At 36.4% G+C, this 15,630-nt stretch overlaps 1 protein-coding gene and 2 pseudogenes across 1 annotated transcript; 2 read left to right on the top strand and 1 right to left on the bottom strand.

The window, feature by feature from the left end:
- Positions 1-1,673: 1,673 nt before the first annotated feature.
- On the top strand, positions 1,674-3,441 carry LOC143559680 (low affinity inorganic phosphate transporter 4 pseudogene; annotated as a pseudogene).
- A 2,852-nt stretch (positions 3,442-6,293) lies between these two features.
- Positions 6,294-8,039, bottom strand: LOC143559688 (low affinity inorganic phosphate transporter 4 pseudogene; annotated as a pseudogene).
- Positions 8,040-11,803: 3,764 nt separating this feature from the next.
- LOC143559687 (uncharacterized) lies at positions 11,804-15,245 on the top strand. The gene is made up of 3 exons (XM_077048183.1): positions 11,804-11,957; positions 12,077-13,744; positions 14,802-15,245. The coding sequence occupies exons 1-3, from the start codon at positions 11,882-11,884 to the stop codon at positions 15,206-15,208; spliced, it is 2,151 nt and encodes a 716-aa protein (XP_076904298.1). The 5' UTR covers positions 11,804-11,881; the 3' UTR covers positions 15,209-15,245.
- The last annotated feature ends 385 nt before the right edge of the window (positions 15,246-15,630 follow it).

Genomic DNA, 15,630 nt, shown 5'->3' with positions numbered 1-15,630 from the left:
AATTTTTACCTTAAAAAATTGAACAGATATTGACCTACTTCTGCCATTTCGTAATGAAACTTCTGTAATGCATTAGTTAACCCGCTTCATCGTAACAGGTGGGTACAAGTGTTAAAAAAATAATTATGAATTTTGTCATTTTATAAAGAATACCTATACAATTGTCATTTAACGTGTCGGTCCACGCTTCTAATTTTATACTAACTCAAATACACAATTTGAATTCAAAACAAATAAGATTAAATAAAATAAGACTAACTTATCATATAATAATAAAGTAATTATTATATTAAATATTCTTCAAGATTTTAGAATAGTTTAGTGTTGGACACGTTTAACATTGTATACATGCATGTTTCTTTAAAGTTTAGGACCTTTTGGTCCTTGTAGTATGTGAGTCCGCTTTTCACTACAAGAAACCTCTCCCGTAGGGACGACACCTTTAGCGGCGACGCAACTAATAGAGGCGACATAGTGAAAAAATTAGGCGGGGTTATTTCCCCCCGGTGCGTCTCCCCCAAATTAACCCTAAAATCCCAATCTCTCTCTTCCAAATTCATTCTCTTTACCTCCACACAATTTCACCACCGGAGCTTCTCTCCTAAATCTTTCCCCCGGCCGTTGATTTCTGTTGTCTCTCTCTCTCTCCATCGATTTGCTCTGACGTCGTCGCCACCACTGAACACCGTCGCCGCTCACCTGCTTATTCCAAGCGCAACCCTTGCCGGACACCGCTCAATTCTGACGACCTGCTTATTCCAAGCGCAAACCTCACTGCTCAATTTGTGATTGGAAGCGTCTACGGTGTTGGTATATTGGTGGGTAGCTAGTAGATAAAAGCGCTATAACTATGAAATGAAATTATAAGAAACAGTATCAAACAGAAAATGATAGCTGAAAATTCATGTTCAACACGGGTCTTTTAAAACAGATTACATGTCTCCCAAGGGAATTCGTTTGTTTCCCATGATACAATAGTCTAAACGTAACAACGTAACTTTTTCGTGGTTACGTTTTGACGTGCAAAACTGAGTCGCCACACCAAACTGAACACATGTAGATGTTCTTTTGGTCATATTCGACTAGAATTTTCGAGTTTCTTTCTTGGTGCTGGTGCTATGTTCATCACAACCTTTTTCCAATACCCTCTCGGTGTTCATGCATTTAGCCAAGAACTATTACATGCAAGATTTTAAATAAATATCCTGAACTTTCTGAAGAAGCAAAGAAATTGATTCGGCAATCCAATTTCCTGTTCATAGTTTAGTCTGTACATTTTGATAAAAACATTCTAAAATTCGTTTGTGAGTGTGACTAGATCCTCATTGGTAGTCGTTCGATGTTTTTACCATCATGATCAGGTTTTGAATTTGAACTTATAATGAGAAGAAAAAAACAATTATGAATTTTGTCATTTTCTAAAAGAATACATATATTTGTAGCAATATTAGATTATAGCTCTTTTGTTTTTCATGTGACAATCATATATGCCAACATGACTGGTAATCGGCAGCTCATTTCGAAAATTACAACGTTGGATAAAATCTAAAGAACATAACAAATATTAATATTATTGATGTATCTTATAACAAAGCTTAATTTCTCACATGATACACTCTCATGCACCGATATATATATATATATATATATATATATATATATCCTAGATCTTTACGTTTTTTTATCATGGATATTCTTCACCAATCCAAAGCACGTCCCTAGTTTCATACGCTCATTTCCAACTATCTTGTCGTTTGTTGTCTATATATCGATGCATAAACAATAAATCAATAGCAAAACAAGAAGAAGCTTTTGCTTTCACTCTTGAAGACACTAAGGACCATGGACTCCAATAAGTTATCAGTACTTGAAGCCCTTGATTCGGCTCAAACACAATGGTACCATGCCAAAGCAATCGTCATCGCGGGAATGGGTTTCTTCACCGACGCGTACGATCTCTTTTGTATATCGACAGTGTCAAAGCTCTTGGGTCGCCTTTACTACCCAGAGCATGAGCTGACCAAAGGGCCTGGAAAACTCCCAACTCACATCAACAACGCCGTCATCGGGGTTGCGCTTGTTGGCACGCTATCCGGACAGCTGGTGTTCGGATGGCTTGGTGACAAACTTGGTCGAAAGAAGGTGTATGGTATAACCTTGATTTTAATGACACTTTGTGCCATCTGCTCCGGGTTGTCCTTTGGGTACACCCCGAAAGCAGTGATTGGCACACTTTGTTTTTTCCGGTTTTGGTTAGGGTTTGGGATTGGCGGAGATTACCCTCTCTCCGCCACCATCATGTCTGAGTACGCGAATAAGAAAACGCGTGGGGCGTTTATTGCGGCCGTGTTTGCTATGCAAGGAATGGGGATTGTTTTCGCCGGTCTAGTGTCAATGATCGTCTCTCACGCGTTGTTACAAGCAAATCCGGCTCCGTCATGGAAGGCAGACCACGTGCTTTCGGTGCAGCCGAATGCGGATTACGCATGGCGAATTGTTCTCATGCTTGGAGCTCTCCCGGCTATCTTGACATATTATTGGCGTTTGAAAATGCCTGAAACCGGAAGATACACTGCGGTCATAGAAGGAAACGCGAAGCAAGCCGCGGCGGATATGGGACGGGTTTTGGATATTGAGATCCAAGCGGAGCAAGAGAAACTCGCAATGTTTAAGTCGAAGAACGACTATTCTTTGTGGTCTCGCGAGTTCGTTGAGAGACATGGGCTTCACTTGATAGGAACAACGACCACTTGGTTCTTGTTGGACGTTGCATTCTATAGTCAAAACTTAACACAAAAGGATATCTTTCCCGTGATGGGTTTGACCCATAAAGCTCAAGAAGTCAACGCGTTAAGAGAGATGTTCGAGATCTCTCGTGCTATGTTCGTGATCGCCATGTTCGGTACGTTTCCGGGGTACTGGTTCACGGTGGCGTTTATCGAGAAACTCGGTCGGTACAAGATACAACTGATGGGATTCCTGATGATGACAATATTCATGTTCATAATCGGAGTTAAGTATGATTCTCTCAAGACACATGAGAACCGATGGGTGTTCGCGGGTCTCTACGGATTAACGTTCTTCTTTGCGAATTTCGGGCCAAACAGCACGACTTTTGTATTACCCGCGGAGTTGTTTCCGACGAGGCTGAGGTCGACGTGTCATGCGATAAGCGCGGCCTCAGGGAAGGCGGGAGCGATGGTGAGTGCGTTCGGGATTCAAACTTACACTCTGGATGGTGATTCTAAAAAGATCAAGAAAGCGATGATAATATTGGCGGTGACGAATTTGTTAGGGTTCTTCTTTTCGTTTCTGGTGACGGAGACGAAAGGGCGGTCGTTGGAGGAGATTTCGGGCGAAGACGGAAGCAAAGACAAGGCGGAATATCAGTTGGAGACGAGTAACAGAGAATATCGGAACAGTCAAGTACATGAGACTTGAGGGTTTTCAATCCCAAGAATAAAAATCTATCCATCTAAATAATTGTACGTTTGACGTTTTGGCATGCATGCAAAATAAGAAATAAATATAGCAAACATAATTCTCTCCTTTTGGCCGGGGTTCGTGATACTTATGGTAATTACACGTTAAAATAAACGCTAAGCTGTTCGTTGGTCGGATATTTTTATTGTTCTGAAATGTCAATTGAATCGGTCAAAGTAATATATATTCTAGCATACAAAGAAATCAATAAGTTTGCAAAGCAAAAAACAAACTAAAGAATTTTTGAAGAATTAAACAAGTTTGAATAACATGTATATATACTAGATTGATTTCATGTACATTATGTTAAAAAGAATTTTTGTTCTCGATCTTGGCAGCTACCCATCTTTCTTACAGACATGCATTCCCATTTAAGACTGTACGTTGCTATGAGACTAGACTTGTTGTCATTTATAGTTCTGTATAAATTTTATGGATTGTATATCTGTACGGCCTATCCCTATGGGATAGAGGTAAGGCTGTCTACATCTTACCGGAAGCAGCCTCTCTATCCCTATGGGATAGAGGTAAGGCTGTCTACATCTTACCCTCCTCAGACCCTACCATAGCATTGCTATTGGTGGGATATACTGAGTACGATGATGATGATGATGATATCTGTATGGCCTACTTCCGTCACAATGGTTTTTAAGTTACTCCAGTTTGACTTAGGATTTACCAACTGTGGGGCCTACCAGGGGTGTGGTGCTATAGTTTGAGAGGTCTAGCATTCTTATTAAACTGCGAATGAGACCAAAGCCAGGAATGTCATTAGGCGTAGCTGTAACCTAAAGGTAAGATTCTATGTTAACAAGTTATGTGGTGTTACGATCGATTTTTTTAAGTACAAAAACATCCGGGTAAACTTTCCGTAAAGCTAGTTCTTTTTCTCCGTGAATCTCGTATACTATTTGTGGATCTTTAACAGCAGCAAACCAAGTGATATTCTCATGACATCCATAGACTTGATGACTAAGAGCATCTATAACAAGCCACACACTCCCATGGTCTGACTAATATGGCAAGGAAGCATACCTGATATGGAAATAATCCATCATTGTGGTGCCAAGTCCATAGATGTAATCCCTCTTATACACACATAATATATCATATATATACATATTTAATATTTTTTAATAAATTTAGTGAAGGTTTGTTGTTTTGGAAAAAAGTGAGGGTTTTTTAAAAAAAAATTGGAATTTAATTTGACAATTATGTGTCGGATTGTATTGTTATAGATACTCTAAGTCCGTAGATCTCATACTATTATAATGTCCCCACAATCCGTACATCGATTTTGGGGAGTTCATAGATCTCAATTTGTTTATCCATAGATCTCTTACTTAACATATACATCAAGTTACAACATCTGCTAACCATTCCATATATACTTGGTCAAAATTTCACGAATTCCACAATTGCGCACTCCTGACTTGGACAACGTTTCATCATGTACGGATTCATCATATATTGACTTATGCTATCTTCTACAAACTTTTTACTTAGGCGATTATTCAACACGTCTCATCTATAGATCAACTCAACTTATGCAGATTTGATATGTCGTCTACGAACTTCACTCTAAGCCGTATATAAACCACTTACGGATCAACGCCATGTCAACTGTCAAGTACGACCTGATATACTTAGAGCATATACAACAATAAACATATACAAACCGTCATATCATATTCCAAACTTATCTCAAAAACATCATTTTCTTCCACAATAACAAACCTTTACAAACCCTATTAAAAAATATTAAATGTGTATATATATATAATATGTGTGTGTGTGCATGTGAGAGAGAGTGTCACATCACTAGTTGTAATTTGCAGGTTTGTAGAGAAGGACTTCACACCCAAAACCTTCACTCCACAACAAGAAAGTTTGTGTTCTTAAAGTTTGTCAATTGCCATGTAAATTCAAACCTAGGGTAAAAGAGTTTGTTGTGGATGCTCTTAAACCAACCAAGAGAATGTTTCGTAACTTACTAGAGCATCTACAACACCCAACTTGTACAAACCATCACATCAGCTCCATATCATATTTTAAAATTTTCTAAAAAACCTTCATTTATTTCACAACAACAAACCTTTACAAACCTCATTAAAATAATATATAATATATGTGTATATAATATATCTATATATGTATGTGAGATAGAGAGAGGAAAGTTGTCCACCTCACTAGTTTGCATGAACAAACTTTGGGCTATGGACTTTGTTCCACAACAAAGAAGTTTGTAACAACCAAGTCCTTGGTACGTCACGTAGATCCAAACCTTGGGTTTAATAGCTCGTTGTAGATGTTCTTAGAGCATCTACAACAAGGTGAATTCTCCAAGGTTTGGATGATGTCGCACCAAACAAACTAGATGGTTAAGGACTTTATCCATTGTAGAGCAAAGTTTGTGAGATAAAGTTTGCATAACCAAACTTAATTTCAAATTTCTAGGGTGAGTCTCAATGTCAATTTCTCTCACATACTTATATACATATTATATATGCATATATAATTTCAATATATTTAATAAGGTTTATTGTTGTGAAAAAATTTGAAGTTTTTGTGAAAAGTTTGAAATTTGATGTGTAACTGATGTGACGGTTTGTAAAAGTGTGATGTATATGTTGTTAGGTGTTACTGATATAGTAAAGTAAGATACTAATATGACTCATGATGATAAGGAAGGCTTAATTATTGGAGCATGTAAAGTAGAGTAGACAACTAATTCCACAAACATAGTTAGAATAAGTTTACAGAACCTGCTACGTTCTAAATCATAATCAAAAACAAAATTACATAAAACAATAATAAACCACAAACATACGACTCTTTGGCCTGTTTTATTTAATTATCATCCACTTATTTTACATGCCACCTTTTATTGTTTTACTTGTATTACTATATTTTATGGGACACCATAAGCCGATACACTCAACTCTCTAGGACTTGACGATGTCCTCTATTACTCATCTCCGCCTCCGGCTTATCTTTGCTTCCATCTTCGCCCGAAATCTCCTCCAACGACCGCCCTTTCGTCTCCGTCACCAGAAACGTACAAAAGAACCCCAACATATTCGTCACCGCCAATATTATCATCGCAAACTTTATCTTACTTCTTTCGCCACTCAAAGTATACTTCTGTATCCCGAAAGCACTCACCATGGCTCCCGCCTTTCCAGAGGCCGCACTTATCGCATGGCACGTGGACCTCACTCTCGTTGGAAACAGCTCCGCGGGTAGAACAAATGTCGTGCTGTTCGGCCCGAAATTCGCAAAGAAGAAGGTTAACCCGTAGAGAGCCGCGAACATCCATCGGTTTTCATGTGTCGCGAGGCAATCATACTTCACTCCGATTACGAACATGAAAAGTGACATCATTAGGAATCCCATGAGTTGTATTTTGTACCGACCGAGTTTCTCGATAAACGCCACCGTGAACTAGTACCCCGGAAACGTACCGAACATGGCGACAACGAACATGGCACGAGAGATCTCGAACATCTCTCGTAAAGCGTTGACTTCTGGAGCTTTATGGGTCAAACCCATCACGGGAAAGATATCCTTTTGAGTCAAGTTTTGACTATAGAATGCAACGTCCAACAAGAACCAAGTGGTCGATGTTCCTATCAAGTGAAGCCCATGTCTCTCAAAGAACTTGCTAGACCACAAAGGATAATCGTTACTCGACTTAAACATTGCGAGCTTCTCTTGCTCCGCTTGGATCTCCATATCCAAAACCCATCCCATATCCGACGCGGCTTGCTTCGCGTTCCCTTCGATTATTGCGGTGTACCTTCCGGTTTCTGGCATCTTCATCCGCCAGTAAAATGTTAACAAAGCCGGCAAGGCTCCGAGCATGAGAACGATTCGCCACGCGTAATCCGTGTTCGGCTGCGCGGAAAGCACGTGGTTTTCCTTCCATGACGGAGCCTCACTGGCTTGTAGGAATATATAAGAAATGATCATGGACACTAAACCCGCAAAAATAATCCCCACGCCTTGCATAGCAAACACCGCGGCGATAAACGCGCCGCGGGTTTTTTTATTCGCGTACTCGGACATGATCGTCGCGGAGAGAGGGTAGTCTCCGCCGATCCCAAAACCGAAAAAAACAAAGCGTGCGAATCACTGCTTTCGGGGTGTACCCAAACGACAAACCCGAGCAGATGGCGCAAATCATCATGAGAAGCAAGGTGATACCGTAAACCTTCTTTCGACCGAGCTTATCACCTAGATAACCGAACACGAGCTGTCCGGATAACGTTCCGATAAGGGCGACACCGATGACCATGTTGTTGATGCCTGTAGGGAGTTTTCCGGTTTCTGTTAAATGTTTGTTGTGTTCGGGAAAATAGAGGCGGCCCAACAATTTTGAGACTGTAGAGATGCAAAAGAGATCGTATGCATCAGTGAAGAAACCCATGCCGGCAATGACTATGGCTTTGACATGGTACCATTGCGTACGAGCTGAATCAAGTGCTTCAAGTACTGATAGGTTGTTAGAAGCCATTAGTTCTTGACGTCACAGTTATCTTATTTTCGAGTTGATTGAGGTTGGTGATTATTATGAATATTATGACATTATGACATTTAGACGTGCTCTACAAGGAGTTATTCGAATGTTTGAGAATATCCGTGGCTTTAATTTTGTAAAATCCTAGGAATTGTTGAAATTATCCCGTGACAGATAATTATTAATTTTATAACGTTTAATACATCGGATATGTTTCTGTCCAAATTAATCTTATTTTAACACCCATCCACTCTATGTTCTGAAATGAGTTTATTCGTTTATGTGACATCATTAATTCTTTACATCGAAGGCAGTGGTGTGTAGAATATGTTAGTGGTATGAAGGTTAATTTGTAAGGGCATGAAAGTATTCATATTTGAAATTTAACTCATATGTACATGTAATTTAACTTAAAAGACACTTTTATATATGAGAATTTGTTTTATCTTATGAAACTTTTTGTGTCTACTTCCTCATATTTATCTAGCTCTTCCATCAAATAATATGTATTTATTCTTTTGATTATACTTTTTAGCTTATTCACTAAAGAAAATCTATGAATGAAATATATAGAGTGAATAATAATAATCTATATATCTATATCGTATTATAGAAAACTGAGTAAAAAAAATAATAAAAGCAATAATTTTTTTCTTTAAATTATATGGAAAGTAATGATATAGGAATCGAAAATCCAATATACAGAGTGCCCACCTGGATGGGTGCATTGACGCCTAATTAGTCTCGACAGAGACATTGCCCCGTGGGTATTAGTACCAAGCAGTGATGAGAATATGATGATGAGAGGTGGGTGATTGTGGTGAAGAGATGAGGTGGATGATGGTGGTGGGGCAGTGTTGGAGCACGACAGAGCAGTGGTGGTGAGCTGGTTTTAGTTGTGGCTGGAAGATGATATTGTGTTTTTTTAAACGTTGATAGCAGGAAGATAAAACTTCTATTGATATTAGCCTGAATTAATTGCTATTTTGTTTGTTTTTTATTATATCTAATTTACTTTTCATTATTACATTTTAAAATATTAATTTTGAAGAGTGATTAAATTTAAAAAAATATAATTAAATTTTTATTTTTTTTCTTTATGTAATAAACAACTCAGTTAATTTATTTGTTAAAAAAATTAACTTGTTCTTTTATTTTAGATTATGTTATTTTAATTTAAAAATAATTTAATTTAGTTAAAGAAAAATAAAATGATGAATGTTAGAGTGAGGGTGAATGATGGGAATTCAAATGGTTGAACGATGAGGAATAGGATAACATGACGATGATCGAAGGCTACAGTGGACCGTCCACAATTAAAATAACTAAAAGTGAAAATGAGGGATTTGAAATTCATGAACCACCATGATTATTTCAACAAAACAAGCAAAAATCAACACTAAATTCTGGGTGTTAGAACATACATGAATCACCATGGGTTTTCATGTTTCAACAAAATGATCGAAAAACCAAATCAAAATCAAGATGAGGATGTTGAAGTGAATAGTTTGAGTATCCATTAATCAACGTGGATTTTCATAACCCCCCCCCCCCCCCAAATAATAATAATAATAATTAAATGAAATCATTTAAGTAAAACAATCATGAGAAAAACCAAGTTTAACCACGAATCATTGTGAATTCGGTTATAAATGAGGAATGTGTATGTCACACGATCACTGTGAATTCGGTTATAAATGAGGAATGTGTATGTCACACGATCACTGTGAAATCGGTTATAATTGAACTGATTAAATAACCAATTGCTTTTAATTAGTTCAATTGGTATAAATGCTCCAAATGCTAGACAATATCCGATCGAAGGCTAACATAGACTGTCCAGGAACGTAAAAGTGTAAGAATATTGTAGGCCACTAGTTCATTGCTTGGATCCTCTACGTGCTCGGAAGATATTGTTGCACGTATATTACGCATAGATGTGGGCTTACACAATATATTTTTTTTAATTTTTCTTGATTTCTTAAATATTATAAGGGTCTGTTTAGTATAAGATAATAGAATGCACAATGGAATGTAATTGACAAGAAAGTGAAATGGATAATTAACATTCCATTATCCTATTATGGTTAATATAAGAGTAAGAAATGAATCAATACTTTGTATTGTTTGATAGGCAAAAAAAAATAATGACAAATACTTAACAAACTTACTAAAATGAGAAAATGGTAATGGCGGTGGTGACGTCGGTGGAGGTAGCAATGGTGATGGTCGTGTAGTCGAAAAAGTAACATGAAAAAGGGAATAAATAAATTAATTAATTAAATGAATATAAATGAATTATTTTGATGTGTTTAAAGAGTAAGATAATTTTATGTGCAAAGATAATTCTATTTCGTTATTAAAAGTAACATTTTTTTTCTTTTTCATTCTCGCAACATTTCATTTTATCAAACACTACCTAATATTCTTTTGTAATTATAGTTTTCTTGTGTAAAATGATTTTTTAGTTTTGATGACGGGTCTTGAGTTTAAATGTTAAAAGACAAAAAACGTAGGGCTCAAGACACGTTAGAGGTTTTTTTTTATGGGTTTTCTCCTGAAAGTGAAATTAAGATAATCGGATTAGCCGTATGTAATCTAATTTTACTTAATTTTTTTCAAGGCAAATACGATTTCATCAAACTATAAAACACAAACCCGCGATATATCGGCTGTCATCCACCCACCCACAGCAAAATCTCCAAAACGATAAAACTTTTTATTATAAAAGGAGAACAACAAAAAAGCCCCAATTCTTCTAATCGCTTTAAAATATCGCGAGAAAATCCCCTTGCCGACATCATTCCATTTCCTGGAATCTGCCAACTCCTTGAGTTCTCTCTCTCTGTAAGCCATTTTCTATTTCTCGCTATTTTCTCTCCCATTTTCTCTTCAAAATTACTTGCTCAATTAAACCCTAATTTTCTATTAGGTTATGAAATTCAATAATCATCGTATACTTTAGCTTCTAATTGTGAATTTTTATAACATCGAATGATCCAATTATATTATGTTTTACTAGATTAACATTACACAACCAATTATTTGGTATAATTGAATCATTTTGAATGTAATTGTGCTATCTAGCCATTCTTTTATTTAACCAAAGTTAGTGATTGTTAAGGAAAAGAACTTATTCGTCAACAGTTCACAAACAACTAACCGAACGAAATTTCTTGTTCGTGTTTGTTCATTAACTTATTCGTGAACAGTTGACCAACACAAATGAACACGGACAATGTTTATTTTTATTTAGCAAGTGTTCTTTTAACATCATATGTTAATTTCACTTATAAATTAATCACATAATAGTCATATACTTTTTTTTATTTATTTTATAGTTAGTAATTTTGCTTAAATCTATATAAGATTAAAAAAGTAAAAGTTATAATAATAAAAAAATCCTTTGATTACCTAACAAACAAATATTAAAGAACATAAATGGACGTAAACGAGCACATTATTGAGCATTCACATACACAATTGAACAAACATGACATGTGTTCATGTTCGTTCATTTATTCAACGAACAGGCAAATCGAACTTCCCGCTGAATGGTTCACGGACAGTTTGCTGAACGTCCGGTTCGTTTACAGCCCTAAAGGTGACTGCAAGTAACTAGTACACTAACTTTGCTCCATTGGTTCTGATTTTAGGTGTTTTTTGGGATTACTTGTATAATATACCTGTTTTTTGCTTTTTAAAATAAGCAGTTTATTCAAAACCGCTTATTTTACTGGTACATAATCAAGTAAATTGTTTAGATTAACAGCTATAATAAGCAGTTTTATACACCCTGTAATCCTGTCAGTCATTGTAGACATTTTTTTTTAAATGTTTTTTTAACTCATTTTGAGGATTGCTTATTAAGTACTAACCATGACAAAACTTTTTTGTTTGACTATTAATGTCAACAGTGTGGAATGCAAGGTATTTCTTCTACATAACTACATAAGTAAGTCCGCATCTATTTGTCTATTCAAAGTTTGATTTCACACAAATTGAAATCATTATATGTCACACTATGAAATACTCGATAATTTTCATAAAACAAACTTACTTTTTTCACGACAGTGGTTCGAGTGAAAGATGCTTGTTGGGAATATGCTGAGAAACTTGAAGGAAATAAGGTTAAATGCAAATTCTGTCTTAGGATTCTGAACGGTGGCATAAGTAGATTGAAACATCATCTATCTAGACTTCCAAGTAAAGGTGTAAACCCGTGCAGTAAAGTTAGAGATGATGTAGCCGAGAAAGTTCTTGCCATCGTGTCAAAAAAAGACGATACCAGAGAAGTACTTTTAACCATAAAACGAAAACGAGAAGAACCCATCCCACCCGTTAACAACAACAACAACAAAAACAACAATAACAGTAATGGTAATAATATTGTTATTTATCCAAGTAGAAGTCTAGCAACGCTAGAAGCACCAGTTTTTCAAAATATCATCCAAAACATAACTTCTGATAATGTAAGTGATCAAGAAAATGCGAAAAGAAGCATTGCACTTTTCCTTTTCGAGAATAAGTTAGACTTCAGTGTTGCCAGATCATCATCTTACCAGTTAATGATTGATTCGATTGTGAAATGTGTTAAAGGGTTTAAGGGGCCCACACCCGAATCTCTGAAAACGAACTGGTTAGAGGTTATAAAGTCAGAAGTCAACACACAGTCAAAAGAAACCGAGAAAGAATGGTCAACAATGGGTTGCACGATTATAGTCGAAACATGGACTGATAACAAGTCTAGAGCTTTAATCAACTTCTTAGTTTCATCACCATCGAGCACGTTCTTCCACAAATCCGTAGACGCGTCTTCGTACTTCAAGAACACAAAGTTTCTTGCTGATTTGTTTGATTCCGTGATTCAAGATTTTGGGCCCGAAAACATCGTGCAGATTATCTTGGATAACACGCTTAACTGCAAGAGTATAGTGAATCATATTTCGCAAACATACGGAACAATCTTTGTATCACTGTGCGCTTCGCAATGTTTAAATGCGATTTTAAAAGAGTTTTCAAAGATCGACTGGGTTAACCGATGCATTTCGCAAGCACAAACCGTTTCAAAGTTCATATACAACAACTCATCACTTCTTGACATGATGAAAAAGTTCACAGAGGATGAAGAGATCGTTAAAACCGGTATCACGAAATATGTTTCGCACTTCTTAACGTTACAATCGATCTTAAAACAACGGTCAAGATTGAAGCACATGTTTAACAGCCCCGTGTATACTAGCAACCCGTCTTACTCAAACAAGCCACAAAGCATGGCATGCATTAACATACTTGATGACAATGAGTTTTGGCGCGCGGTTGAAGAATGTGTGGCGGTTTCCGAACCGTATTTGAAGGTGATGAGGGAGGTTTCGGGTGGAAAACCTGCTGTTGGGTCGGTTTATGAGTTGATGACAAAAGCGAAAGAGTCGATTCGAACATATTATATTATGGATGATATCAAATGTAAGATCTTTTTTGATATTGTGGATCAGAAATGGCAAAATAATCTTCATTCACCATTGCATTCAGCAGCTGCGTTTTTGAATCCGGCTATTCAGTATAACACCGAGATTAAGTTTCTCGGGTCTATAAAAGAAGATTTCTTTAGGGTTTTGGAGAAGCTGTTACCGACTCCTGAATTAAGGCGAGATATTACGAGTCAAATATTGTTGTTTACGCGGGCTACTGGTATGTTTGGGTGTAATCTTGCTAAGGAGGCCATTGATTCTGTTTCACCTGGTATGTTTTAGTCACTCTCTTTTTTACTACGATGAAGTAGTCAGTTTGATATAATTTGGATAACGGGTCAAAACGCATAAATTTATGTTATAAGTCGAAACAAATTTTACCAATGTTTTATAAATAGTCAGTAGATATGATACAAAGATCATGTTATTTCCTTTTGAAATGTTTTTAACAAATGATTTTAGGTGGCTTTACCCATCAAAAATACACTTTGGCAACTTTTGGCTCGTTTCCTTTTAAGCCAGGTTTTTCTATTTACGTGTTTGATCCGTCCGAGGTAAAGTAGGCCTGTAAACGAACTGAATGCTAAGTGAACCGTTCGGAAGAAAGTTTGTTTATTTAATAAAAGAACGTATGTGAACACAAAAGTTTGTTCTTCAGTTAAACGAGAGATATTTTCTTTAATGTTTGTTCATTTAAGTTTGTTTGTGTCCGTTTACTTACGTTCGTTTATGTTTGTTCATTTTCGTTAGTTTGTTTACACATATATATTGAAATTAAATATTATTTATTAGCAATACTAATTGTCCAACATGCATTAGTCACATTTTTTTAATGTTCGTTAATCTTTGATCACTTACGTCCGATTATGTTCTTGATTTATGTTCGTTGTTGTTCCTTTGAAATATAAATGAACGAATATAAACAGATACGGACCCATTCATTTTCTTAGCGAAGGAACATGAACAAGAAAATCTTCACTTATGTCCGTTTTGTCGTTTACGTTCGTTGCAGTTTGTTTGGAATATAAACGGACACAAACCGGTTCATTTCTTAAGAAATGATTCAAATGAACATGAACAAGAAAATCCATTCGTTTAAGTGTTTGTGTTCGTTCGGTTAAAGTTAAACGAACGAACATGAACAAGCCACTTATGTTGATATATAAGTGGCGCTTATGTAACTATGCTGCTGTTATAAACGTTTGCCTTCCCTCAAAAGCTTTATATGTAAGATCAACACATTCGTAACTAATGGATCTATCAGCATATTCGTTGAATTTTACCATTTAAATGTTATAATTTCCCGTTAAAACTATTTTGTTTGTCAGGAATTTGGTGGGAACAATACGGGGACTCAGCTCCAACTTTACAACGAGTTGCAATGAGAATACTGAGTCAGGTTTGTAGCACTTCCCCATTCGAACGACATTGGAGTATGTTTCAACAAATACACTCCGACAAAAGGAATAAAATTAACAAGGAAACATTGAACGATATTGCCTACGTGCATTACAATCTAAAGCTAGCGAGTTCTACGAAGTCAAAGTCAACAGATGCTAACCCGATACAACTAGAAGACATTGATATGACTTCACAGTGGGTTGAAGAAACCGAGAACGCTAGCCCCACTCAATGGCTTGATCGATTTGGTTCGGCTCTAGATGGGAACGACTTGAATACCCGACAGTTTAGCAATTCTATATTTGGTGGCAATGACCATTTGTTTAACTTGTGATGTTTATGAATGGATGCTAGGACAGAATACATCTAAATGGGAGCATGAGTTATGAGAAACAATGTTTACCATCAAACTTTCTATCAAGTTTGATTTTGGCATTTAGTATGTGATTCTATTTATATCTAAACTGAAGAAAAGGAACTGCTAAATGATAAAATTATATTCTGTTTAAGGGGCTGTTTGGTTCATTCAGAATGAATCAGATCTGAATGAGCCTCTATCCTATTCAGCAACAACAACAAGTCTGAATGATTCAGACCTAGGGGTTGTTTGGTTCATTCAGATCTGAATGATTCAGGTCTGAATGAGCCTCTGTACCATTCAGAGGCAACAGCAAGTCTGAATGATTTAGACTTAATTTTAACCATTCAGATGTTTTTCTGTTTGGAACCAAACAGTCTGAAGTCTGAATGAATCAG

The sequence above is a fragment of the Bidens hawaiensis genome, unplaced genomic scaffold (assembly GCF_021521415.1).
Source record: "Bidens hawaiensis isolate Kalapana, Puna unplaced genomic scaffold, B.hawaiensis_p1.1 tig00020021_1, whole genome shotgun sequence".
NCBI lineage: Eukaryota > Viridiplantae > Streptophyta > Magnoliopsida > Asterales > Asteraceae > Bidens > Bidens hawaiensis.
This window is presented reverse-complemented; position numbering and strand designations above follow the sequence as displayed.

Coding starts and splice junctions, on each gene's coding strand:
- LOC143559687 (XM_077048183.1), top strand. CDS start 11,882: ATGACAAAACTTTTTTGTTTGACTATTAATGTCAACAGTGTGGAATGC. Junction 11,958..12,076: donor TCTTCTACATAACTACATAA/GTAAGTCCGCAT, acceptor TTTTCACGACAG/TGGTTCGAGTGAAAGATGCT. Junction 13,745..14,801: donor CATTGATTCTGTTTCACCTG/GTATGTTTTAGT, acceptor TTTGTTTGTCAG/GAATTTGGTGGGAACAATAC.